The 25,249-nt window shown below is 39.0% G+C and overlaps 2 protein-coding genes across 2 annotated transcripts in view; one reads left to right on the top strand and one right to left on the bottom strand.

The window, feature by feature from the left end:
• Ipk2 (Inositol phosphate kinase 2) overlaps positions 1-25,249 on the top strand; it is a 106,405-nt gene that overhangs the window by 10,597 nt on the left and 70,559 nt on the right. The gene's annotated exons all lie outside the window — the stretch shown is intronic.
• Positions 3,133-5,390, bottom strand: LOC138700448 (high mobility group nucleosome-binding domain-containing protein 5-like). Its single transcript, XM_069827062.1, has 4 exons — positions 5,016-5,390; positions 4,262-4,967; positions 3,533-4,137; positions 3,133-3,384 (listed from the first exon to the last, which is right to left on the bottom strand). The coding sequence occupies exons 1-4, from the start codon at positions 5,388-5,390 to the stop codon at positions 3,133-3,135; spliced, it is 1,938 nt and encodes a 645-aa protein (XP_069683163.1).

The raw sequence follows: 25,249 nt of genomic DNA, 5'->3' as shown, positions 1-25,249 counted from the left end.
TGTACGTGGCGTTGTGATTTTACCCTCTTGGTGAAATCTGGTATTAGTTGGCAACACTGAAGAGACTGCCAAATTAGCCTTTTAGGAACTTCTCTTACGTGATTCTCACTATATTCGTAATACATTCACTTCCTTCTTTTTGTTTGTAGTATTTATCAAGGAAGGAACTCGTATGCAATAATTTCAAGTAAACGAGTGTGTGAGTCGAAACAGTCGACGTATATAATAGGAAGGAGGCAATTTGTCTGCAAATATAGGTGTGGACTTGTAAAGCAGAGAGATTCTCTAATCGGGAGACGTTGTATTATCAGTGACGTATGAAGATTAAAGTACTTTCATTGGCATTCAGATAAGTACATCGTTCTCTAATTCCATGTTGGAATTTTATCTTTTCTCTTTAAATATGCTGGATAAAAAACAGACTTGCATATTGACAGTAAGCGCATTTATGTTTGCAGAGATTTCGAAATGAGCAATTAAGAAGTTTCCAACTAAGGAATTTATGGTTTTCTTAATGAGAAGTGTTTCTTTAAAGTAACAAGTCTGCAAGTAATGAAAGCAGCAAATCCCAACAAATTAGCGGAGACTGTCCATACTCGTTAAAATCATTGCGTTTAATGAATCTGGAGCTCGCATAGTCAAGGATTTAGATCTGGTATTCGTACTCTTTTTCAATCGGTTGTAAATGTACTTAATTGGTGTATGTTACAGTTTTTGATTAGGTGGCACCATAGAGACAGAAGTGTAAAATGTTTTGTTTCATAGAAATGCAAATTTATTTGAGAATTGTTTTTTTTTTATATAACCATAGGTCATATCCAGGCTTCGAGACTTTGGACCCGATACAATAAGTTTACTGTGCATGCACTATAGGTTGTTGACTCGCTGCAAGTAGATAGAGATGTGTTGAGGTAACAACGTTGCTATTTAGAGTAGAGTACGGTAGTATGGGGAAACACACATATGTACATTCTGAAAGTAAATATACGTTACACAATGATAATATCAAAAGAATGTGAAAAACATTTATTCTCCTATCTTTTATAAGCATTTGTGTTTAATTATACATAGTGTTAATGGTGGAAATAAGCATGTAGCAATTTTAATTTTTTCATTTATCCTATTTGTCGTCTTTAGGAAATGCAGTTACAGTACCGAATTGCAATGTACCTACTACAAGATACATTCCCAGTGTCTCAAACGTAAATCTTTTTGGTTATCTACCAAAGTTTGTACTGTAGAAAGCTGCGCTCTACGTCGCATGACGTGATAGGAGCAAAACTAAAAAACCTAACATCATTGCAGTCTCTAAGAGACAGTCCTTTATTCTCGGGTAACTCTATGTCCACTAATTTGCTGTTTATATTACACAATGTTCCATATCCGTTATTTCTACATAAAATTGATTTCCACTTCTGTTTTACACGTTAAGTAACCGGTGTACTTGATGTCTCATTAATTCTCTGTGTCATTTTCTAAATTAATTTGAGGGCTTCCAGCATTTCTTGCTCTGACTTCTCTAACCGTGTAATAGTTTCAAACACAGTTTGTATGAAAACCAAATTATTCGTCAGAACCTTCAAATCCAGAGCGTTTTCCTTTGCGTATTTGTTGGCATTCATTCTACAATACCCCCACCCACTGTACGCTTTACCACTATACTCAGTATGCAATTATGCGTTCAGTTCCCACTGAACTGCTCTATTCGGTCCGAAGTCTCGAAGCCTGGTCATATCATATAATAGAACCAGAATATTTTGATAACTAAGATACTGTTCTGGTTTGTCTTTTTGTCTCATTTAAACATTTATGCTATTAATTTCAATGATGTATGTTATACAAAGTTACGAAATCTTTCCACGCCGACCAAATGCTATTTCGAGAATGACGACCGAGACTCGAAGCGCAGCGAGAACGATGAGCCGAGACTCGAAAGACAAATGCAGCGAACACAGCGAGCGAGAGCGGCAGTTAGTTTTGTTCATCTCTAATGTAATATGCTTTGATACTATAGTTCCAAATTTTGTTCCTTCTGCGTCAAAATTGTAGGTATTTATTCAAACTCCAAATGAGTAAATACCCGGTGGTATTGGTATCTAATTACACTCAATAATGACAATTAATAATAAATTACAATTACTAGTAGTAGTAGTAGTAGTAGTAGTAGTAGTAGTAGTAGTAGTAGTAGTAGTAGTAGTAGTAGTAGTAGTAGTAGTAGAACAAGGAGCATCAAGGTCACATGTGACGCCGTATTCTTTCGGTAGCCGTTGCAGATTAGACCACGAAGTTAATAGTAGTTGGTTGGTGACATGGCGAGTGAGGAGTAATCGTTCCTTTTCTGGGGAAAATGTTGCGTTGCAACGCGTTCTTCATATCTGCACGTTCCCACGGCCACGTTAGGACTAGCTACACGCCGCACTGAACTTTCATTTCGCCACCGACAAGTCGAGCAAGTGATCTAATTTCCGACATCCGCTGGTACTGATGAGGATGCACGGAGAATCGCAAATTCCAGCCTTCGGTGTGGAAAGACAAGCGAGAGTGAGCGCAGGCGCACGAGTGAATGACCGAGTCGGAGGTTGAACACCGAGCTACAGATGCTGTGGTGAGGCTCTTCGGTTCAAATTTTTTTTCCCAAACCGCATACCGGCATTTCATTTTTACTAAAATTGCATATTTTGTTTTCAGTGCTATTTTTCGCAGTTTTCCATAAGTAATTGCGGACTGTTTTAATGATATTGCTCACTCATATGCACACGTCGTGCAGACATAATATTTATTAACTTCGGCATTAAATGAAGCCGTTTACTTCACGTCTCGAGACGAAACTTGCTCGTTTCCTCTCCTTCTCTTTCTTCTCCTCGTCCTTCTCTTCATCATCCTCATCTTTCTCGTCCTCATTTTTATCTTTCCCGTCATTCTCATCTTTCCCGTCGTCATTCTCCTCTTTCCTGTCATTCTCATACCATCCTCTTCCAACTAATCTTTCTCATCCTCATCACCTTTCTCAACCTCATCTTTCCCGACCTCATCCTCCTCATCTTTTCCGTCCTCATCCTTCTCATCTTTTCCGTCCTCATCCTTCTCATCTTTTCCGTCCTCATCCTTCTCATCTTTTCCGTCCTCATCCTTCTAATCTGCCCCGTCCTCACCGTTCTCATCTTTCTCGTCCTCATCCTCATCTTTCTCGTCCTCATTCACCTCATCTTTCTTGTCCTCATTCACCTCATCTTTCTCGTTCTCATTCTCATCCTCATCTTTTTCGTCCTCATTCTCATCCTCATCATCTTTCTCATCCTCATCTTTCTCGTCCTCATTCACCTCATCTTTCTCGTCCTCATTCACCTCATCTTTCTTGTCCTCATTCACCTCATCTTTCTCGTCCTCATTCACCTCATCTTGTCCTCATTCACCTAATCTTTCTCGTTCTCATTCTCATTTTTTCGTCCTCATTCTCATCCTCATCTTTTTCGTCCTCATTCTCATCCCCATCTTCATCTTTCTCGTCCTCATCTTTCTTGTCCTCATTCACCTCATCTTTCTCGTTCTCATCCTCATCTTTTTCGTCCTCATTCTCATCCTCATCTTCATCTTTCTCGTCCTTATCTTTCTCGTCCTCATCCTCATCTTTCTTGTCATTCACCTCATCTTTCTCGTCCTCATCCTCATCTTTCTTGTCACTCACCTCATCTTTCTCGTCCTCATTCACCTCATCTTTCTCGTTCTCATTCTCATCCTCATCTTTCTCGTCCTCATCTTTTTCGTCCTCATCCTCATCTTCATCTTTCTCGTCCTTATCATCTTTCTTGTCCTCATTCACCTCATCTTTCTCGTCCCCATTCACCTCACCTTTCTCGTCCTCATTCACCTCATCTTTCTCGTTCTCATTCTCATTCTCATCTTTTTCGTCCTCATTCTCATCCTCATTTTCGTTCTCATTCTCATCTTTCTCAGCCTCATTCTCATATTTCCCGTAGTCATTCTCATTTTTCCCAGCCTCATCCACCTCATCTTCGTCCTCATTCTCATCTTTCCCGCCTTCATCCTCCTCAACTTTCACTTTCTCAATCTTTCTATCTTCTCTTTTGTTTGATGTCCAAAATTCCGTGTCGTACAATAATTCGCGAACCGCCATCACTTCGTAAAATTGTAACTTGGTTTCTTTCCGAGTGTTTTTAACACGGTTTATTTTACTCCTCATCCTTCTCGTTATCTTCATATTTCTCGTTTTCGTCTTCATCTTTCTCGTCCTCATCCACCTAATTTTTCTTGTCCTCATCCACCTCATTTTTCTTGTCCTCATCAACCTCATTTTTCTCGTCCTCATCCACCTCATTTTTCTTGTCCTCATCCACATTTTTCTCGTCCTCATCCACCTCATTTTTCTCATCCTCATCCACCTCATTTTTCTTGTCCTCATCCACCTCATTTTTCTCGTCTTCATCCACCTCATTTTTCTCGTCCTCATCCACCTCATTTTTCTCGTCCTCATCCACCTTAATTTTCTCGTCCTCATCCACCTCATTTTTATCGTCCTCATCCACCTCATTTTTCTCGTCCTCATCCACCTCATTTTTCTCGTCCTCATCCACCTCATTTTTCTTATCCGTATACTCCTCACCTTTCTCGTCCTCATACTCCTCACCTTTCTCGTCCTCGTACTCATCTTTCTCGTCCTCGTACTCATCTTTCTCGTCCTCATCCACCTCATTTTTATCGTCCTCATCCACCTCATTTTTATCGTCCTCATCCAACTCATTTTTCTCGTCCTCATCCAACTCATTTTTCTCGTCCTCATCCACCTCATTTTTCTTATCCTCATACTCCTCACCTTTCTCGTCCTCATACTCCTCACCTTTCTCGTCCTCGTACTCATCTTTCTCGTCCTCATCCACCTCATCTTTCTCGTCCTCATCCACCTCATCTTTCTCGTCCTCATCCACCTCATCTTTCTCGTCCTCATCCACCTCATTTTTCTTATGCTCGTACTCCTAATTTTTCTTGTCCTCACCCACCTCATTTTTCTCGTCGTCACCCACCTCATTTTTCTCGTCCTCCTCTACCTCATTTTTCTCGTCCTCATCCACCTCATTTTTCTCGTCCTCATCCACCTCATTTTTCTCGTCCTCATCCACCTCATTTTTCTCGTCCTCATCCACCTCATTTTTATCGTCCTCATCCATTTTCTCGTCCTCATCCACCTCATTTTTATCGTCCTCATCCATTTTCTCGTCCTCATCCACCTCATTTTTATCGTCCTCATCCATTTTATCGTCCTCACCTTTCTCGTCCTTATACTCCTCACCTTTCTCGTCCTCATCTTCATCCTCATTCTCATCTTTCTCATCCCGATCCTCATCTTCATCCCTCGTTCCGATCCTCATCTTCATCTCTCGTCCCGATTCTTCATATCTTTTCTTAATGGTTTTATATGAATTGGCGTAAAATAGTTTATAAATAAGTAGCCTATATTATACACGTGACATACAGTATGATAGGTCTAGCCCTAGATTTATACAAATTAATGCTATGAAATAAATATAAATGCCACTATGTTAATATTGAGGTGAATGGTTCCGCACAAAGACTAACAGCATCACTGGGTTTCAGAGCGCAAGGAATGAATGGACATTATTGATAGTGAGCGGTCAATGAGAAATCTGGTGGACTGATGATTAATTGGCATATGCATTTTAAGCAAGACATTGCATTGGTGATATATTTCCTGAAAGTCTGCTTTTCTTGCTGAACATTCTGGTATATCTCCATTATAATGTGTGAAATCGTGGAATAAATTGTTTGTTTTGTATGATCCAACATTGCGACCACTGCTGATCCATTGTACTAATACCCTAGGTAAGTGTTTTCCCAATCCACAGTAGCTGAAGAAGGTGTGGTTCGCTGAATATCCAGGTTTCGAACAGGAAACCTCGCTCCTCCTAGATGAAACCCTCCGCGCGTTTGATAATCGGCGATCGGAAAATAGGTACTATGAAATAATAATGGAGTGAAGCTCGGATGCAATGACTTTGATGCCTAACATGGAGCAATGAGAGAACCCTGAGCAAAGCCCCAACCGCGGCCTTGTCCGTCATAAGGCCTGTGGTTTATTCAAGGAAAAATTCCAGGTCTGACCGAGACTCGAACCAAACCGCCTGCGTGACAGCTGAGGATCTAAGACCACGCAGCCACCTAATATGATTGTAAAGAGCTACAAGGATTCGACAATTAGCCCATCACTTGTGGCGTCATATTATGTTACACGTAATGAATGTCCTTCAAAGGTTACTTGTCGTCCCACATTATCTCAGATTATTTATATATGAACGCCGTCTTTACGATTCGTTCTCCGTTTATACTTAGTAGGTGTTCTATTAAAATTTTCTTGTACTCTTTTGTTTACCTAAAAGTAAATCCTTTAAGTCTCCATTGAAATTTCGTAGAAAAATAATTTCTCCTCTTTTGAAATGAAACTTTTATATTTGAGGACCGTTTTTGCAAAACTTGCTAACTGCAACATTTGCAAAATTGCGATTTTCATGGATTCATTAATATAAGGCAGGCCTCTACATGATGTTCAAAGCGTCTTAGTAAAATTGGGTTATTTCTCTTCATTTTAGTGTGTCAAAGTGTGTTCGTTTTTTCAAAACTTGCTTTCTGCTATAAGTGAGAGATACAGTAAAACTTGCTTACTATAGTGTTTTGTCTCTCCTGTAAAATTTAGTTTTTTCAGTTAGCAAGTTCTGCATAAACGGTCCTCATTTCGACCTGCAAACTGGGAAAATGTATAATGCCTTTTGTAAGATGAAGTTCCTAAACTTGATTATAGAGGCAGCACTATCGCCTTCGTTATTGCATCGCCCGAGAGATGGCAGTTTCCAAATGAAATGTATATAAATTACAATCTTTTGCGTAGATACGTAGATTCTTCACCCAACAGTGCATATTTATGTGGAATCCCGGCCACCAAGTCACTCAATTGAGTGCGCTCCTTGTATAATAGCAGTTGACTTAATATATGTCAACATAATATGTCGGACTTGGAGTCAGGCCACGAAGGGAAAAACACTAGAGAGGGATTCTATCCGGTGCTGTGGATTGAATTTCAGCGTAGCTTAGTAGTTAGAGCACTTGGTACGTAGAACCAAGGATCCGGGTTCGATCCCCGGTGCCAGAGCGAATTTTTCTCCTCTAATAATCAGGGAAGAGTCTAGTTGTAAAAAGAGCTAAGTTGACCGTTATAAGGAGAGTATAATTCAGACTTGTTACAAAATACGCCATAACGACACTGTATGTCGTCCACACCTCTGGAGTAACATCTAGCCCGTCTGGCCGCGAAATCAGGTGGCTCGGGTTCGATTCCCGGTCGGGGCAAGTCACCTGGTTGAGGTTTTTTCCGGAGTTTTCCCTTAACCCAATATGAGAAAATGATGGGTAACTTTCGGTGCTGGACCCCGAACTCATTTCACCGGCATTATCACCTTCATCTCATTCAGACGCTAAATAACCTAAGATGTTGATAAAGCGTCGTAAAATAACCTACTTAAAAATAAAAAACACTGTATGTCCTGAAATATAATAATTGCAATCTAAATAATACATAGAGTATATGGCAACACAGAAATCAGTGACGCAATTCTCGCGCGGTTTGCTACTACTGATGGACGTTTATGTAGAAAGAGACAGGTTATATTTAGTTCAGTATTCAGCGGTCGACTTACTGACTCAAGCGTAATGAATTCTGTAATAAAATGGTTTATATATCTCTGAGTCAATCTCCACTGATGTCCGTTTTATACTTGCACAAGAATTGCCCGCTGTCTGGCTGGCTTACTGCAAAGCCGGACCTCAGATGAGTCCATGTATGTAGGCTCACATTGGCCTATTGTATGCTCTATATCCGATGACAGGTGGCCTGGGTGCCATTCATGAAACCGACGTTGATAGGCGGGCCACATAGCTTCAATACTGGCAGAGCCAGGTCCCACTCCAGTCGAGTAGGCTACCTGATAAGAGCAATGACTATAATCCTTTAAATTCTATACAGTGAAACCTCTCCTTACGGACACCTCCAAGATACGGACACTCCTCATATACGGACAGATTTTTATGTCTCAACTGAAATAATGTAGCAATAATGATAAATTTAACTCTCGTATACGGACACTCTCAGACACGGACACGGACAGCTGTTTCACAGTCCTAAAGCTTGCTTTAGCTCCTGACTGAGGACAGAACTTGGATTTCAAGACCTAATCCGTGGTAAGAGTAAACATGAGTATATAGTATATACTGGACTTTTTTAGTATATACTCTTGTTAGTAAGAATAAAAACATTTGAGTACCTACTCATTTTTGATTACATACTCATAACATGGAAGCATAGTAGAATATACTGTCCGTCTTGTACAGAATATATACTCAAACTTGATAAGAATAAAAGCTAGTATATTCTCATACTTATAAGTTCGTTCTCATGTTATTCTGAGTATGGTTTGTAGCAGGCTCAATTCTGAATATTTGTGTTCAGTTTAAAGTTAAATAAAAAAAATGGCAGAATTTATGAACGATGTAGTACCTCATGGAAAAATATAGAAAAAGACGTGAACTTCAGAAGCCTTTAACGCTTCACAAAAGTGAATGTGAAAAAGGTTAAACACGTATTTGTTCTTCATAAAAAACATAACCTAAAAAATATGAATGGCTATCAAATTATAAGGTTAGATTGTATTGTTAAATATAATTAACAATTAGCCTACAGTTTATTTTGTAAAATTTGAATTGCAAAATGCAATTACTTGTAACTTTAAATTATATATATATATATATATATATATATATATATATATATATATATATATATAACTCTCTATAATAAAAAATAGAATTAGCATAACTGGAATTCTAGAAATGGATTGTAATCGCTATCCAACATCCTGTAATGACGATTTCCCAGTACTATTTCCTTGTTTCCTGTTTATTAACGTCACTTATCTGATTCACTCCTTTTTCATGTTTATTTATTTATTCATTTATTTATTTACTTATTTATTTGTTTATTTTATTATTTTATTTATATATTTCTTTGTTTATTTGTTTACTTATTTATTTATAAAAAGCAAAACACAAACCACTACAGCATGCGGATAGCATGTGAAAGTCTATAAAAAAAAACTGAGCATCACGGTGCAATGTGGTCAAAGAGGATAGGTAACATGAGTACATACTAACTTTTAAACGATCAAGAAGGCTGTAGAGATGAGTATATATTCACGCTAGGTAGAATGTCTTTATTCTTACGAATATGAGTATGTTCTAGTGGTTACGAGTATATAATCACAGGAAGTGCTCATACTCAAAAGTATAAACCTTGAGAAATTCTTACTACCCAATATGTTACAAATATGAAAAATTTAGTTTTGAGAACTGTACAGAAATTCCTTAACATGAAAGAAGACAGTAAGCGTCTCGTAGGCTACCACTAGCCCAGCCGGCTACCCCTTGTTAGCTGGAAGCGGGTGGATAAACAAAGGCATAAAATTTAACCTGTACGATGGGTCCAAGGTTTCCGCGATCGTGAAATTGTATTCCACACATGATAGGGTTAGTACGGTAGGATTATTTTCTTTTCACTTCAATCAGTTATTCTGTTTCGAGAGACATGGCACCTGAACGTAAAGGTTAAGTTCAAAACTGTAAATTACAGTACTGCATAACTGTAAATCTAGAATAAAATTGCATGGCACAGTACTGTATTTTCCTTTTTGGGTCTTATCTACTGTAGTTCAAAGTTGCAAAGAATTTGCTGTAGTACAGTAGACTGTATTTAAAATTAAACTACAGTAATACATTTCATTTAAAGCGTGAAGGGATACATAATGCATATCATAAATTTACTGTTAGATTGGGGAGTCTCCCTCCCAATAAAGGACACCTCTCACATGCGGATAGATTGTTACGTCCCTTCCATGTCCGTAAATGAGAGGTTTCACTGCATTAGCATCGCACACTCATTCTACCTTCAAGACTATTCCACCCTATTTTTTACTATTTGACAGATGATAGATGAAATAAGGAGGAGGATAGGAATGTTGGTGGAGTGAAAGCGGAAATTTCCTTTTTCATTTCATTTCATTTACTGTATTCCATAGATCTTACATTAGCATTGAGGCTTTAAGATGTGGAACTAGTCAACATTTTACAACATTAGAATTTTTTGGCGAAATGAAGTGAGGTGAGGCCGAGGGCTCGCCATACACCACCCGGCATCCGCCCCACGGCTAGGGAAAACCTCGGAAAAAACAGGCAATCAGAGCAAACGGGGATCCAACCCAAGCCCGAGCACAGCTCCGAATCAGCAGGATGGCGATTCTGCCGAGTGAGCTACGTTGGTGGTTCTACAAAAAATATACAGTACATAGAAATCAGATTATTGAATTTACAAACCTAAACAATTATTCATCAGTTAAGGTATAAAATATAATACATAGCAAGTAAGTTAATTCAATTTAAAAGCATACACAATTCAATCAGTTGTTATATACAAAAACTGATAATACATATCATGCAAATTAGTTCAAATTATAAGCATAAAGAATTCATCTTAGGACTATACAGATTACTATTCAATTTAAAGAATATACAATTCATCAGCCAAGCTATACAAAAATATACAATACATAGTAAACAGATTAATTTAATTTACAAGCATACTTTCGTTAATCTATACAAAATTGTACACTTTACAAATATAAACAATCAGTTGAGCTATATAGACTCTTATTCAATTTACAGTATATACTGTATTTATATAATAATAATAATAATAATAATAATAATAATAATAGAGGACATATAATAGTTAGTTGGAAGGTCTGAGGGGGGGAAAAGACCCTTTGAGAGGCCGTGATGTACATGGGAGGTTAATATTAAAATGGATTTGAGGGAGGTGGATATGATGGTAGGGGCTGGATTAATCTTGCTCAGGGTAGAGGCCGATGGCGGGCTTATGTGAGGGCGGCAATGAACCTGCGGGTTCTCTGAAAGCCATTTGTGAGTAAGAAGAAAAAAAACACTTCACGAACACCTTTTACAGATATATCGTGATTACTGATTACCACCTGCTTATAATAGGACACATTGTGGAAACATTTTTTTTTTTTTTTTTTTTTTTGTAATCTGATCAAAGATAACATGGATAAGCACGATGGAAAATAAAAATATCAAAGCTTAATTCTTAAAATCGGTGCTGAGTGTCCTGCATTTTTTCTGATGTTTCTGGGAAGCCTACTTCTAACATACTGTAGATAAAATTGTGGATTAGGGGACAATTTCATATTCTGATTTTATAGTGCGTACATTTCATCTTTCCACGCTCGCAGATGTAGAGAGAATGCAGCTGTACAGAGCGGAGCTGCACGCATGTGAGCGTGGAAAGATAAAATGTATGCACTGTTTACCTTAATCTCATTGAGCGTTGTTCTTATATCCTTCATAGACGGCTCCAGATTGAATTCGAGAGTGAATAAATTGTGTAATTAACAGCGTTATATGAAATTCTACTACAACTGCTGTACGACATTCCCTGAACTTCAGCATAACCTGTTTTTCATTAATATAGGTAGTTTAATGAAACTGAGCTCTTCGATTCTGGTTCACGGTGCATCTCGTGTAAGCATAGCTTTGACATTTTATACGAATTCTGTCATGTCGGTTTATTACACACCGCATTATCGTCACTACCTCTACTTACGCAACTCCCTCGCAGAAATGAAAAGATGTCACGCCTGCTTAAGGAAGATCCGTCGCGTTTCGAGTCATCTGCGAGGTGACGTAACGAACACAAAAGGCAATGAATGAAACATGATTATCATTCCAGCACCGTATGTTCCACCTTTTGAAACAAGATAAGCTATCAAACACCGACTGCCGTTAAAGATATCTGAAAAAGGATTTTCTAATCGTAAAATCCTCTGTAACTATAGCCGTGCGCCACTTTTATTTCATATGTGTAAGTTAAGGCTTAATTGTTAGCTAGCCGCAATAGCTACGACGTAGTTTTAACGCTTGGAATTGTAGTCATGGATCAAATTAAGCATGGAATTCCACAAGGGTCAGTTTTAGGTCCCTTATTTTTTATAGAGTTTATAAACGATCTTCCCCCCCTAATTAAAGATGTATAGGTCATCCCATATTATTTGCAGACGAAACAGTAATTACACCCAATAACTCCAACGTGTTCAAGTCTTCCACAGCGAGAATTCTCCTCAAAATGTGATTGGTTCTTAGCCAGTAAACTAATATTAAATTGTAACAAAACTGACATACTCCAATTTAAATTCTTCCCAAATTCAACCTCGAAAATTTCAAGCGTAATAATTAACAGGTCCGTAATGGAAACAAAAACTAAAAATCTTGGCTTACGAATCGATATTAATATATTAAATTGGAAAAATCGTATTAAAGAAATTACTCTCAAAACTAAATTCAGCAGGTTTTGTTATTAGATCTATGCAAGAGATAGTAAATATCAATATCTTAAAAATAATGTACTTTACATATTTCCACCCCTTCTTCGATAGGTCTACGATTTAAATTCAATTCAATTTATTAAGCCATTAAACATACAGTGATAAGCTTCGTCAAAAAAAAAAAAAAAACACACATAGGCTACATTTGAAAATACACATATAATTGAAAACAGTAATTAGAATGAAAACGCAAAACATTTTGAAACTCTAAAATTAATTAAAACACTTCACTCTTATGTAATAATTGTAACTAATCTAAATAACTTTATTTATTAAAAAACAATTTCGTATTAATTTATGTTAAGAAACTCATCTACAGAGTAGAAAGGATTAATTAAAAGCCAATTATAAAATCTAGCTTCGAGACTATTGGTTGGTAACTTATAATATTGACTGGGAAGCTTATTATATAGGTCCCTAAGGGACCTAAAACCATAGGAACCGCTGAATTCAACAGATAACTTAAGAATCGTTTAGTATGACTCCTTTCCATGTTATTAATGAGAAAAAGGTGACAGTTTTAACAGAAGTAAGGGGGACCAAAGATATTTGCATACGAATGGATGATTAGCTATAGAAACTCCAAGAATATCTATCTATCTGCGATGCGTAGAACTGACACAGGACAAGGTCTCTGAAAGACTACAGCAAAGAATAACCGTTCAATAACTATACAATCTACACATTTGTGCGCAATCCTTGTTATAATTATAGAACTGACAGTTAGTACCTAACAATGTAAAGCATTACAAATTTGTTTTGAGGTTAAGGACTCCATTTTTCATTGTTGCCTATGCAGAATGAACCGTAAGTAACGTCATTAATTTTAGGGCGTTTTTGCTTGAGATATTTCAAACAAAAAAGTTTAATACAATTTTGCTCGTTTTTGCTCCCTTCATCCGAACAAATTTAACTAACTTCTCGTTCTGCAAATGAATTTTACAATGTTACATTTGTTCGGATCAATTTCTTCACATATAAAGGACAAAACTGAAATTCTTTCAATAATTAATTATCATAATATATTGTTCTCTTAAATTGACTGAGCATATTTGGAATTAAATCAATTGCTTTCCCAAAATGGACTCTAAAACATTTCATGTAAAACAAGTTTTATCTCGGAAAAAGAAGCAAAAACGAGCAAAATTATATAAACATTTTTGTTTGAAATATTTCAAAGAATAACCCCATGAAATTAATGACATTACTTACGGTCCACTCTTGTATTTTGTATTTGTCCATTGCGTCGGACCTCATCTGAAACCTTTGATTTTATTCATGTAGTGATATGAGAATTTTAAGTCTTGGTTGATTAAATTTGTGGTTGGTGTCGTTATTGACGCCCCACGCTGGGCGCCATTTGTGGGTGTATGGTTATTGTGACCACACGTTGGGCGCCATTTGAGGGTGGGTGCGTCTCGATGTTGCGTGAGATTCACTCAGGGTAGCCGAGGTACTGTTGTGGTGTAGGTTGATGTCGGGAACAATACCAAGCCGGCTACTTAAATAAAAGGCAGCGTAAACTTCAAAACTATAAGTTTATTGTCGTATCCACTTGGTAAACCCTAGAATATGTATTTCCGGCTGACATATAATTCAATCGTTGGTCGCCTTTTGTATCGACTCTATGGCGGCTCTGAATAAGCTCTATCCGATACTACAAATTCAATACTCTGTCGAGTACACTATGACACGAAGCGAAATAGTAGTCCTGTCGACACCAAACGAAGTAGTTATTCTGCCCTGTATGTAGGGCCGCCGACACGATGTAAAGTTGTTTTTATGATCTCCGCTCCGAAGCGGAATAGTAGTCGTCTTGATGATCTCCGCTCCCCGTCACCCTTATTTATAAAAACCTATCCTACGCTAAAACTAACTATCCTATTGGTTAAAAACTACGTCACTAACTGGCCTAAAATCTATTCCCTATTGGTCCAAAGTGACCTCATAAGCTGGACCAAGATCTCTTCTTATTGGGCGCGAAATATGTCATCTCTAAATTTAAACTTTGGATTTCCCATAACCTCAAATTAGTTTGTATAACTCACAAGAATACCCGTTCTTTGGAAAACCCAAGCTTGGCAGTATCTTTCCCACGGGTCCAGTCTAACTCCGGCTTTAGAATTTTATGCTTCATCGAGTCTCTATACGAAAACCCCGCTCAAGGTGGCCCTAAATCTGTCCGATGCTGACAAGTGACGAAACACCTGTGTGAGGAAGCTAATTCTAACGAAGTCGCCAGAACATCCCCGCGAATACATGTAATAAAAATATGGAGATATCACTTCGCTGATAAATCGGTCTCTCCCTCACCTAATTACTGCTTCAAATGCCCATCTACATAACCACTGGAAATTCCCGAAAGAGTTTCCAATGTTATGAGATGTCCCCGCTTTCTGCCTATAACTAGCCTCATACTTCCCCCACACGATCAGCCGGTAACACATTATTTACAATACAATCTGATTATAATATCACTACAAGCAATTACAATAAATATTACATATATCTTCACAAGCCTTTCTATGTACACAACTCTCACACAATAAGCACAACAATGTACAATTTATATCCACATTTACATATGTACAATACCATTCATTCACATATTTACATTTATTTATTAATTGATCAATTACACACTCTGCGTGCTTGGTTGTACCAGCCGCCCTGTACAGGTTCACCTAGCTGTACGCGTGAGACTAACCATCCTACTCTTTCTCATTCCTGCCTCCTAGCCTCTCCTGTTTGAATGGCCGCAAGAGTTGCTTGTGGTACCTACCAACAGGTTTACTTTTTCCCCTTTCTACCAATTCGAAAGTATGGTCTCCGTATTTACTCTTAATTTCGTAGGGCCCCTTGTACAGTAGCTCCATGCGTGAGTAACGTCCTCTAAGGGCGGAAGATAACTTCACGTCCCTTAGCAATACCAAATCGCCGGGTGAGGGCTCCCATTTGTGGCGATATCTTTTAACTTTACCGAGTCTATACTCAGCCTTTTTCCTGACTCGGTCGAAAGCTAGTTTACACAGTAGTTCATCACTAGGAGGCTCACCCTCCTGTATTGCCTGCGGCAAACTCTTTATCATGGGATCGGGATCGATCCCTAACATAAGTTTGATCGGAGCTATTCCGGTCGTTGGATTGATAGAGTGGTTCATGACTCTCTCAATCACCTCACATTGCCTAAACCAGTCCTTATGGTTTCGGTGACACAGAATACGGAGGTACAATGATATATCCCTAAGCGCTCTTTCGCAGGGATTACCGCTGGGAAAGTATGCGGAGCAATTGTATAGTTTCACGCCCGCATCTTCCAGCCTTTTGCAAAACACTTTCGATTTATGTACCGACACATTGTCACTGAGCACCGCTGTTACCGGGCCGTAAGTCGGTATGTACTCTCTAACCAGCTTGTCAGCACACAATTTACTAGAGATATTTCTTAAAGGGTAAATCTTTACAAATTTTGTGAAGACATCGTACGTAACAAATATGTACCTGTGTCCGAAGGACGATGTGGACATTGGACCGTGTTCGTCCACTGCTACAAGTTCATTCTTTTTACCCCTGATAATGACCTGTGGTACATTGTCATACCTTACATTTAGAGGTTTCGCCCTCTGGCAGACCTCGCAACGAGATATTACCCTTCTAACCTTCTTTGACAGTTGCTTAATATAAAATGATTCTGACATAGTTAAAATGACCCTATCACTCCCAGAGTGACACATAGATAGGTGAAAGTTGTTTATAAGTTCATTCTCCATACTCGCAGGTATGTATATCTTCCACTTCTGGATATCCCTACCATGCAATTTATACAAGATACCAGAGCGCAATCCATACACTTCGTCTTTCACCTGTGAGATTTCTCTAGCTTTGTCCATTAAGGCCCTTATCGTGGAATCCTCCTGCTGCAAATCTGCAATTTTCTGAAATTTTCCCGTCAGAGCTCCATTCCTCGTGGAATCAATTTTCATCACGGCAATTTCATACGCGGGGGCGGTGATAGTTTCCGGTAGCCCCGATTTGGAATTCAAACGAGAGAGACAATCACCAAAGATATTGTCTGCCCCCGGAATATGTCTAATCGTCACATCATGAGCCAAAATTTCGTGCACATATCTAGATATTCTAGAGTTCGTCAATTTGCATCTACTCAGAAACGCTAGGCTTACATGGTCAGTAAATATGATTATCTGCCTATTAAAGATATACTGACGGAACTTCTGTAGTGCGAAGTACACAGCAGAAATCTCTAGTTCCGTGATTGATGCGTTGCTTTCGGTACGCGACAGTCCCCTAGAAGCTGTGGCAATCACATGTCGCTTATTATCTTCATCTGTCTGACATAGAATTGCTCCATATCCATATGAAGACGCATCCGTATAAATCTGAAAAGGTAGGCTGTCGTTAGGCCTTTCCAACAGAATTGAGTCGGCAAAAAGCAGTTTCGTTCGATCGAATGCTTCCTGCTCTGCCGACCCCCACCTGAAGGGTGTATCCTTCTTCAATAATGCTCTGAGTGGGGCTACATGCTTAGCATAATTGACGAGAAACCGATTCTGGTATTGTAGGATACCTAGATATCTACGAACCTGTTTCCGGTTCCGCGGCGGCGGGATCCTCGAAATGCTCTGAATTCTCTCTTGGTCCGGTCTAATTCCGTCAGACGAAATTACGTAACCCAGGAAAACTGTCTCAGCTTTAAAAAATGCTGTTTTCCCCAGCTTGACTGTCATACCAGCCTCTCTCAATTTAGTAAGTACAAAATCAATATCCCTAATATGCCTATCAGCATTATTGCCATATATAAGAAAATCGTCAATGTACTGTGCCAGAAAACCTTTCGTCGAATCACCAAAAATTATGTCAAGTGCTCTTAGTAGCGCAGATCCAGAACTCGCGATGCCGAATGGGCATCGGGTATACTGATAAACTTTCCCGTTATGTAGGAACGCTGTGAATTTTCTCGAGTCCTCGTCAAGCGGAATCTGCCAATACGAACTGGTCAAGTCCAAACTAGTGAATATAGAACAGTCACTGATACGGCCTAACAAAGTGTCCACTGACTCCGTCCTGAAATTATCTTTAACTGAAAACGAGTTAACGTGTCGGGCATCGATCGTTACTCTTAAGCTTCCATTGGGCTTCCTAACCCAGCACAATGCATTTACGTAAGGCGAGTCCGATACTTCTATAACTCCGTCTTTTAACATATCATTTATGACTTCGTCTGCCCGATCCCTTAAAGATAGGGGGATGGGTCTACATTTATGCCGAAATTCCTCCATTCCTACCACCTTAATTTTGTGTGTATACACTCTACACAGACCCGGCGCGTCTGAAAAGACATTTAAATGGCTACCTACAACATCCATTAAGCGTTTTCTTTCACTCTCACTCAGGCCGTGTGCCTGGTTAACTTTATCTCTCACTATTTCGAAAGTATCCGTCTTCCTATTGTTAGACGCGACTACCTGCCTACGATCGCCAAGCGAAATCTCATTACAATATCTGGCCCTACCGCTAATGAGATTACGTCCTATTTGTCTCGCCTGGACTAATTCGCCGATACACAACTCGCATTCTCCGCAGCCTACTTGACACACTCCCCTAGTTACCTCGTTACCTTCCCACGGATTAACCTCTATAATTACATTCTTACAAATTTTGAGGTGCTCTACAAAAAATAACTCTTCCTGTAATTCTATCTCTCCCGCGGTTCTCTCATCTAACTCAGCTCGAGCGTTATTGGTACTGAATGGGACATGGCCTACACTGCCGTTACCTGCCGTAACCCCTAGTCTGTTTTCCCTGAAATCTAATAGCGCGTGCCATTCATAGAAGCTTTCTACTCCAATAATGATGTCGGTAGTCAACCTTTGTATCACAAGAAAAATCGCATTTAATTTCACGTCTCCGCACTCTAACTCGAACCATACTTGATATTTTACCTTTTCCTTCTTCTTGCTTAGGGCGCCCGCACAGTACAGTGAACATATGGGTAACGTTTGCAGTTTTATTCCTGAATCCCTAACCTTTTGAAAAAATTCCAAGCTGCATACATTATTTGTGGAGCCCGAGTCCAACAACACACAACACTTTATCCCAAATATTTTAGCATCTATATAAGGCAATACATAAGTCCCATTATTTTCTAACTCTGGGTTAGTAATCTCGCTCTGTCTCTTCACGCTCACCGCGTTGGTGGATTCTTTTGACAGTGGCTTACTGCACTTAGCTACAGAAATCTCCGAACCCTTGAGACTTCTGTCTAGCAGTTTCCCGAGTGCGATGCAGTCGGTTCCACTGCTACCTCGTCTCTATTTCTACAATTTATAGGGTCCCGGCCCATATTCATTCTGACCGGACTTTGCTGACGCCCGTTCATGTCTCTATTCCTGCTTTGTCCCACGTTACACTGTGTAGGTGGCCTATTGCACCCTTGTGAGGCCATTCCTTGTAGGACGTCTCGCCTATCTCTCTCCTGCTCCTGTCTCCTCCAATCACCTCGATATTGCGGTCCCCTGCTAAAATTAGGCTGCCAGAATCCCTGTCTGTAATTCCTGTTCCGAAGCCAGTGTGGTTGGGTTCTAAGCCTATTATTTCCATTTTCTTGTCTTCCCGTGTACCATCTTATGTGGTTAACCCTACGCACGGGACCAACACCTCCTCTATCGTTTCTCATCCTGTTATGACTACTCTGGTTATTCCTACTATTATTGTAAGGACCCCCAAAGGGCGGGTCAATCCTTCTCTCCCTGTTGGGACTTTTCCCTCCGTTATGGCCATTATGGTACCGACTATGTGCATTGTTGGGGCTCCTGTCACCACCCCAGTTACTCTGATTTTGGGCTCCTGTCCTTGGGGATGAAAAGGCCGTACTTGCCCCCTTCCCCGCTTTCTGGTCGGTGGGGCTTGAACCCTTTCCTTTGCCCTGTTCATAATCTGCCTGTCCACTACATTCATAGTGCGTGGCGTCCGAACCATCCAGCGCAGTTAATAAATCTATTGTTTCCCCGAAGTCTCGGGGCCCTGCTACAATCAGATTATATCTTATGTTCTCGGGATACTGCGAAATCACAGTTTGGATCAGCTCTGAATCCGGTATTGGCGGATTGAGGCTTTTCCCTTTCTTAACAATTTCAAGAAAATAATCTATCATAGAGACGCCTCTTCCCGCGTCAAACCTGCTCTGATTAATTTCCTTCCTAATTCTTTGTTGTTGTCTTTGTCCCCAGTATCTCTCCGAAAATTTTTCTCTGAATTCCTCATAAGTGACATTATCCCCTAGGGCCACTAGCGCCCAGTTGAGTGGTCGGCTCTTTAGGCTCTTTCGTACGACAGTCATTTTTAAGTCATCCGGCACCCCTCTTATTCTAAAGTACGTTTCTAGCTCACTTATGTAGTTATGTGGGTTTGAAAATTCAACCTCATCAAAAATAGGGTAACCAATCTCATTCAAAATGTGAGTGGGGTACTGGGGACGGCCTAAATATGCCTTGTCGTTTACATTTATCAACTCACTACGCACATCATCCCGTGAGGTCTGACATTCCTCACCAACACTATTGTTAACATGTCTTACATTTATGTTGCTACCTGATGCCGGGCTCTCACTTGTGCCCTCTTGTCTAGAAACTGCAGGGTCCGAGCTGCTATGTCCGCTTAAATTTGCGGGACTACCCCCATTTAGTACGTCGTTTATTGAGTTTAGTTTACTTCTTAATTCTTCCAAACATTCGTTATCCGCCCTTTCTTTATTCTTTATGGCTCGCTTGAGACCGTCCACTTCCTGATCCATCTCACCTATTTTCTCTTCCACCGAATTCTGAATTTCTCGAACCTTCTCCACTATCGTTTCCTCAACAGCTGATTTTAGGTCGCTATTCTCTCTAGTAGCGCTATCTCTAACTCTAAATTCTAAATCCTTCATACTTTCTGACATCCTATCCATAGCTATCTTCAATTGGTTCTCCATTCCGATCCCATTCTCGGCTAATTTCCCCTCTAGCTTCTCTATTTTGTCCTCCATCTTGTTTCCTCTCTCCGCTAATTTTGCAATATGATCTCTAATCTCTCTCGAACTTTCCCCCAATCTATTTTCCATTTGTTTTATTTGTTCTCTACTTTCCCTCAGAATCTGCTCTCTACTTTCCCTCGAGTTATTCTCTAATTTAGTTTCCATTTGTTTCATTTGTTCTCTACTTTCCCTTGAATTGTTGTCTAATTTATTTTCCATTTGCTTTATTTGTTCTTTACTTTCCCTCGAGTTATTTTCTAATTTAGTTTCCATTTGTTTTATTTGTTCTCTACTTTCCCTTGAATTGTTGTCTAATTTATTTTCCATGAATTGTCTCATCTGCTCCCATAACTGTTCTAGCGTCATTTCCCCTTTGCCACTGTCTCTACTCTGTTGCTTTTCCACCGTTCGCTCTCCCTCTATTTCTTGTCCTGCGTTATTCTCGACCTCCTCCCTAATTTCCATAATTTCCTCGTCCTTCCTTTGCTCCATGGTTCCCTTGTTTCTATTTCCTCGTCTTTCTCGTATTTTCCTAACTACCTTACTCCTATGGCTACGTAGTATCATCTATATGCTACTCTGTCATCTATCCGACGCTTGCTTTCCCAATAATAATCTAACTAGGCCTGTATTTGCACTCGACTCACTTCCAACAAATTACGCAATACATTTATTTCACTCTTTCCCCCAAAATATCACACACAAAAAAAAAATACATATATATATACACATTTATACGTCTTCTATTCATACTTGCCACAGCCTCTCCGAGTCGCCTTCTCTGGTGGTCCCCGTGTTGTCTTCTCTAGTGTTGTCGTGATGTCGCGACGGCTTGGTTCTGTTCCCGCCTTCCAGCGTCGTTCCTCGGCTATGCAGGGCTGAACTGCTCCGTCCGGTCCTCCTCGTTGTTTGGTGCTGTGTTCGCACCCGGGGCCGGTCACTGGAACAGCTGTCTTCCTTCGAGCCCCACGTTGGGAAGCGCCATTTGTGGGTGGGTGTCGTTATTGACGCCCCACGCTGGGCGCCATTTGTGGGTGTATGGTTATTGTGACCACACGTTGGGCGCCATTTGAGGGTGGGTGCGTCTCGATGTTGCGTGAGATTCACTCAGGGTAGCCGAGGTACTGTTGTGGTGTAGGTTGATGTCGGGAACAATACCAAGCCGGCTACTTAAATAAAAGGCAGCGTAAACTTCAAAACTATAAGTTTATTGTCGTATCCACTTGGTAAACCCTAGAATATGTATTTCCGGCTGACATATAATTCAATCGTTGGTCGCCTTTTGTATCGACTCTATGGCGGCTCTGAATAAGCTCTATCCGATACTACAAATTCAATACTCTGTCGAGTACACTATGACACGAAGCGAAATAGTAGTCCTGTCGACACCAAACGAAGTAGTTATTCTGCCCTGTATGTAGGGCCGCCGACACGATGTAAAGTTGTTTTTATGATCTCCGCTCCGAAGCGGAATAGTAGTCGTCTTGATGATCTCCGCTCCCCGTCACCCTTATTTATAAAAACCTATCCTACGCTAAAACTAACTATCCTATTGGTTAAAAACTACGTCACTAACTGGCCTAAAATCTATTCCCTATTGGTCCAAAGTGACCTCATAAGCTGGACCAAGATCTCTTCTTATTGGGCGCGAAATATGTCATCTCTAAATTTAAACTTTGGATTTCCCATAACCTCAAATTAGTTTGTATAACTCACAAGAATACCCGTTCTTTGGAAAACCCAAGCTTGGCAGTATCTTTCCCACGGGTCCAGTCTAACTCCGGCTTTAGAATTTTATGCTTCATCGAGTCTCTATACGAAAACCCCGCTCAAGGTGGCCCTAAATCTGTCCGATGCTGACAAGTGACGAAACACCTGTGTGAGGAAGCTAATTCTAACGAAGTCGCCAGAACATCCCCGCGAATACATGTAATAAAAATATGGAGATATCACTTCGCTGATAAATCGGTCTCTCCCTCACCTAATTACTGCTTCAAATTGAATATCTTTTACTGAGTCCCTGGAACTGCTGCTAAATAACATGACAGTTGTTTTAATTTAACTCTTAATGATGGCCATTTATTCATGAAATTAATTTTAAAATATATATTTATTTTCTTCCCGTGCATAGTTTGTTGTAATGATGGACTTTACACACATACTGTAAGAACAATTGTACAGAGTGTAAGGGGTATAAGTGCCGTCCTTTCCACAGTCGTCGGGGACGGTCTATGGGATCAAAAATTTTTCATACAACATAGGGTTAAAACTTGATAATTTTCCAAGAAAAAAAATTTCTATCTTATTTTAGTTGCGTTATACTTATTATGTCGTTAGTAAATATACTAAAACAATTATATCAGTAGATATACCTAGCAAAAGTTAATATTAGTTTAAATACATATTTGTGTGTTCTATTACGTTTTCGTGAAATTAAGTAAAAGTGCATGCTTAAATTTGTTTATGCTCGACCATGCCGAAATGTAGTAATTATACACCTGTTAGCAGCCCTTTAATGGACCTCATTAAAGTACACCTATTCATTAAAGTTCAGGTGTTCCACCAATCAGAAAATACCATTGTAGTAATATGAAAGCGCAAGTATCGATTATTCTCGGATATGCAATCGAAAGACAACAAGTTCTGTTACTATAATAATTAGCATTAATTGTAAATAATATTCAAATAAATTCAATTTGTCATCTCGTTTTTCATTGTCTAATTCAATTTCAAGGTTATATTAAGATTAATGTTTATTTTACTCTCTAGATTATATCAAGGTCAATGTCATTTGTTTCTCGGAAAAAATCAATACTTTCGCGTCTGCGCAAATCTCTCAATTTACGAGGTATTGCACAAGGTCAGTTCCGCTCCTCAGTCAGATAAGAATAACAGGAATATTTATGAATAATTTCAAGTTAGAAATATGGTCGAGCATAAAGAGTCATATGAAACTTGCCTATAATGGTAATTAAGGCGCTCGTATGAAAATTATGAAACTCGCTTGCGCTCGTTTCATAAACATACTCGCGTCTTAATTACTACCATTATAGACTCGTTGCATAATGTACTATAATATTCTGGCGTGAGAGACGTGGCAACGTGTTCAGCAGGCAGTACTCTGCACAGACGTAAGTACGAGTCAGTTGAGTTCAAGCTCCCTGTCCATAGGTAGGCTATATTGCTGAGCGGATGACAGTTCAGTACTGGGTATTCAATAAACAACTTACAATATCATTTATAGTTTAGGAATATCATATGTTATTAATTTATAGAGAAAGTCGTCGTAATTCAAGTGAGGCACGAAGAATGTACCGTCAACGTTTTCCTCAAAGAAGGTTACCTAATCGGCGAACTTTTGTAGCAGTTTCTCAACGATTTTTAGAAACTAGGAGTCTCTTATCCCGTTTCGAAAATTACACAACCAGAAATTTATTTAAAAATGATGCTGCTTTACGGAAGCGGGAGAGATTAAAATGTTGCATTAGAAAAAATGTTCGTGTGATTTTGTGCAGAAAACCATTAATGTTTATTTTTTAGACGTACAATAAAAATGGAGCAATATTGTTACATAAAATGTATATTTACCATAATGTTCTGTTAATGAGATTGAAAGTTTGTATTTGCTGCTCGTTTTATGTAACAACAGTATTATTTGATCCGCTCCTGCATTAGAACAGAGCATCTGTTTCGTACCGGTATGTCTGTACCCGCTTGAGCTGTACTATGTACTTTCTGTATAATCCTCCCCCTCCCTATCCAGCAACGTTGCAAAATGTCTAATATTGTAAACTTTAATAAGTAGTTAAATAATTGCAGTTAGAAAAAATTGTAAGGACATTTTTTCTTTCTTTATGACATCAGTAATCACCAGTTAAAATAATGACACTTATACCCCTTACAGCCTGTATATGTGTTAACTTTACAAGTTAAATTTACAGTTTTGTAAAATTAATCCTTAGTTGTGAAACGGAACACTTATGTAGTATACAAAATTTAATTTATAAAGATTTGATCTCTTTTGTAAAGGTCTTCAACTTTACAAGCTCGGATTATGAAATAGAAGTTAACAAAGTTTACAATTGTAAACATTGTGATCCGACCCTTGTAAGTTAACGAAGTTAACAATTGTAAACATTGTGAAACCGACCCTTATGCGTGATCCCGCTTCCCTCTCTCCCACTTATACAGGGACATCATTTTATTTTTACTAACATTTTTAATATTAACCTGTCTATATCTTTGGATTAAAGGTCTAGAACCGGAAACACCGCTTGCTCCCCCTTCCAAGACTGGAGTTCGATGATACTGGCGTAAAATACAAATCACTTTACTAGGTATAGGAGGGAAGAAAAGTAGTTCATCCATTTATGTAAACTAGGAAATTTCGCAATTTTGAGTTTGATAATTTTCATTAAATTTTTGTTTCATCAAAATACAGTACTGCATTAACACTTAGTGTTTTCACTCACGAATTGAGCTATCCATTCGGACTTATTAATTATGCAGTGTATATTGTACTGTTACAGCACATTAGCGTACAATATAGAGAATGAAGTTAAATTGAAAAATAATCATAATATGGATATTTAAACACATTTTTGAAAATGGTGGCCGTTCATTTCGATACAGGCTTCAGTTCTTTTGTGCATATTATCGCAGTATAGACTATTGTATCTAATTCCAATTA

Source organism: Periplaneta americana, chromosome 5 (genome assembly GCF_040183065.1).
Source record: "Periplaneta americana isolate PAMFEO1 chromosome 5, P.americana_PAMFEO1_priV1, whole genome shotgun sequence".
Taxonomy (NCBI): Eukaryota; Metazoa; Arthropoda; class Insecta; order Blattodea; family Blattidae; genus Periplaneta; species Periplaneta americana.
The sequence above is the reverse complement of the archived record's forward strand: the minus strand, read 5'-3'. Positions and strand labels throughout refer to the sequence as shown.